Source organism: Bison bison, unplaced genomic scaffold (assembly GCF_000754665.1).
Source record: "Bison bison bison isolate TAMUID 2011002044 unplaced genomic scaffold, Bison_UMD1.0 scf7180017864289, whole genome shotgun sequence".
Lineage (NCBI taxonomy): Eukaryota > Metazoa > Chordata > Mammalia > Artiodactyla > Bovidae > Bison > Bison bison.
The window spans coordinates 12,341,600-12,345,099 of NW_011494861.1; the positions used below are offsets into that span (position 1 = coordinate 12,341,600).

At 51.0% G+C, this 3,500-nt stretch overlaps 1 protein-coding gene across 1 annotated transcript in view; it reads right to left on the minus strand.

Annotated features, from left to right (window-relative positions):
* The window catches only part of FHAD1 (forkhead-associated (FHA) phosphopeptide binding domain 1), a 165,177-nt gene that overhangs the window by 82,713 nt on the left and 78,964 nt on the right, over positions 1-3,500 (minus strand). The window contains exons 7-8 of the mRNA XM_010850050.1: positions 2,925-3,048; positions 906-1,036 (exon numbers count right to left, since the gene is read on the minus strand). Coding sequence (XP_010848352.1) covers positions 906-1,036; positions 2,925-3,048 — 255 coding nt within the window. The remainder of the gene's footprint in view (positions 1-905; positions 1,037-2,924; positions 3,049-3,500) is intronic.

Here is a 3,500-nt window from a genome sequence, read left to right on the forward strand (position 1 = left end):
AGTGAGTGCACATGCCTAGGAGGGCACTCTGCTTGGCAGAAACAAAGGCAGAGGCATTGCCCAGGCAGCTGACTGAGGCAGAGGCAGAGGAGCACTGCTAAAACCAGGCTCCCGTGTCTTGGAAAATGATTTTGTCACTCCCATTTCGCAGATAGGGAAATAAAGGCCAAATAAGTTACAGTAAGAGAAAGCTCTGGGATTGGACCCAGGTCTGTCTGACTCCAAAGCTCGTGCCTTTTGCCGGTTCCATATTCCGTGTAGTACTACGCACCAGTATCGTGCCTTTTCCTTGGAACCTCAGGATGTTTCCACCCCACACCTGTGCAGCCCTGGCTAATCCATCAGACAGCTGCTGGGAATCTCTGAGTTACGACCTGAGATGAAAGCTATGAGGTTTTACCTTGACTGGCAGAAACAGATGCATTATACAAATACTGAGAAATCTTATCCTATAGAGTCAGGATTCTAAAGTTGGCATGGAAGGCAAGATTTGCAAATAAAGTTCCATTTAAAAAACTCTTCACTTGCCTACCAAGTCTAGGGAAGAAATGAGAGTTTGTGTGTTTGCATCTGGATCTTCAAACGTTCTGATTTGAAGGCAGTTATGAGAACCAGTGGTGCTGGGACCGTGATGGAGCCCTGTGGGTTGTCCTTGCTCACAGAGATATTTTATTCTGTTTTACATTAAGCTGTGCAGTAGCAATATATGCTAATAAGTGTGTTTGTTCCTGGGGTTTATTTATCATAGGGGTTAAAAAATGTTTGCTGCATTTGAAAATATATTATGCTATTCTGAGCCACATACTGTACTTTAAAAGCTGCCAAGAAGTTGACTTCTCTGCAGACACCTGACTGCACCGTGTCTGCTTTTCGAAGCTACACTTTGATGATGACCCGACACTCACTCTGGAGTTGAGGGCTTCAAGCTGGTGATCCTTTTCTTTGTTCTCACTTTTTAGTTGATTCACCTCCTGTTTTAGTTGTTGAACTTGCTCATCCTTTGCTAACATATCCTTTTGCAAAGATGACACCATTTCTGCAAAACAAAAATCACAGGTCAAAAGGGCAGGAAGGATTCCTGGCATCACCACGGCTGTTAGCCAAGTTTCAGACAAGAACCTCCAAGCCCAGGGCCAGCATTCCTAGAACTGCGGAGGTTGTTGCCAAGAATCCCAGAGCAAGAACGGGAATGAGACCAGAGACCATGGAACATGGTTTGAGGCATCAGGGAGAATGAGGGGCAGTCAGCGAGCACCAGTGGGAGGAGAAGCCTTTGGGGGCCCCTGGTGGGCACAGGCTGGGCAGAGCCGAGAGGAGAGGCCATGCCCAGGGCTTGGGAAGCAAAGGCCCAGCACAGGTGAAGTCCAGGAATTCTTCTCCAGAGCCCAGGAGGCAGACCTATCACTTTGTCTCTCACTGAATTCTCTCTGTGACAAGACATCAAGAACCTGAGCTTTATTAATGAATAAATAAAGCCCAGATGTATGACCTCAATTAAAAGACAGTGTGTTCTGGCCTGGGTCCAAGTCCCACCTGAGTTGCCCGGTTTCACACCCACTCTGCTGATCTCCCTTGGGTCCCCCCTGAGGCACTGGCCACCAAGTCACACAGTTTGCTTTCTCCACAGCACGACCACTCTCTGAAGCAGGCTGTTCGTTTATTCGTCCTTTTCCTTCAGTGAGTACAGGGTCTGACTGTCTTGCTCAGAGCTCTCTCCCCAGAGCCTAGAACAGGGCCTGACACCTCGCAGGTGCTCAGTCAGCATGCTGAAGGAATGAAGGAATCCAGGGAGCCCAGGCTCAGCCACAGCTGTGTGTGGGCTGCCCCCACCTCCAAGCCCTTTACCAGGGAACCACCTCTGTTGGTCTCACTTGGGCTCGAGTGCACTCAGGTGAAAATGGGTGAGATGATGGGTACCCAAAGTGGTGACCCCATTTTGTCCATGTTCTAGTTCACACTTGGGCAGGCTGGCTTGTGGAGCCACCCAAGTCACCCTATGTTCTATGTTCTCCCTGGCGGGGCCAGTGTTCAGGTGACCTCGTAGACAAGATATATGTGTGTGTGTGCTCAGTTGCTCAGTTGTGTCCAATTCTTTGTGACCCCCATAGACTGTAGCCCACCAGGCTCCTCTGCCCATGGAATTGTCCAGGCATAAATACTTGAGCAGTTGCCATTTCCTTCTCCAGAGGATCTTCCCAGACCAGGGATTGAACCTTGGTCTCCTACATCTCCTGTATTGGCAGATGGATTCTTTACCACTGAGCCAGCCACTTGGGATGGAGAAGGCACTGGCACCCCACTCCAGGACTCTTGCTTGGAAAATCCCATGGGCGGAGGAGCCTGGTGAGCTTCAGTCCATGGGGTCGCAAAGAGTTGGACACGACTGAGTGACTTCACTTTCACTTTTCACTTTCATGCATTGGAGAAGGAAATGGCAGCCCACTTCAGTGTTCTTGCCTGGAGAATCCCAGGGATGGGGGAGCCTGGTGGGCTGCTGTCTATGGGGTCGCACAGAGTCAGACACGACTGAAGTGACTTAGCAGCAGCAGCAGCCACTTGGGAAGCCTGGTCAAGATACAACATTCTCTCCAGTATTTATCAGGCCCTGCCCTAGGAAGTAGGTGGCAAGAAATCTGCACTGAGGGAGAATTCTAACTCACTGACACTGGTGGCCTGGTGGGTTGCTGAGATCCCTGAGGCTGCACCCAGGTCACGGGCACAGGTGCTGTGGTAGATTGGTGATGTCTGCAGGGGGAGGGAGGCAGGTGCAGTGATAGACTGGTGATGTCTGTGGGGGGAGGGAAGCAGGTGCAGTGATAGATTGGTGATGTCTGCAGGGGGAGGGAGGCAGGTGCAGTGATAGATTGGTGATGTCTGCAGGGGGAGGGAGGCAGTTCTCAGGAGCAAATCCAGAAGGACCTCACCTGAAGTGATGGCATTATCCCTCCTCAAGTTCTCACCCTGGTTCTTCAGGGACGTGATTTCCAGGTTCCTCTCAGACAGGGTTTGGCACAGCACCTGGCTGTAGCCTTGCTGCAGGGCACTGATCTGTGGGAAGAGGCAACACACAGTCAGAGGGGGGTCAGCCGGCTTTGCAGGACATGCTTCTCCAGGGCTGGACAAAAAGAGTCGGGTTGATCTTGGGTTGGGGTGTTGGGGAAACCAAGCTTTTCAGTTATAACTGGTGGGAGAGACGGGAGGGTGCCTATCTTCAGTGACCACCGTGTCCTATATCATCAAGACACAAACCTTACCTTTGTGGTCACCCAGGGGCTCAGGTGCCCTTGCCCTGGATCCCTTCCTGTGACTGAGGCAGGAAGCAGATGGGCTTCAGGCTGGATACTTACAACCAGCCTTCTGTTTACATTTCCCAAGACAGGAGGTAGGTGGGCTCCAGGTTAGGCATTTACAACCAGCCTCCTGTTTGCACTGTGAGATGGAAACGACGACAGGAACAGGGTAAATGGCTGGACTTTGCCTCCTGTGGACACATCAGTTAT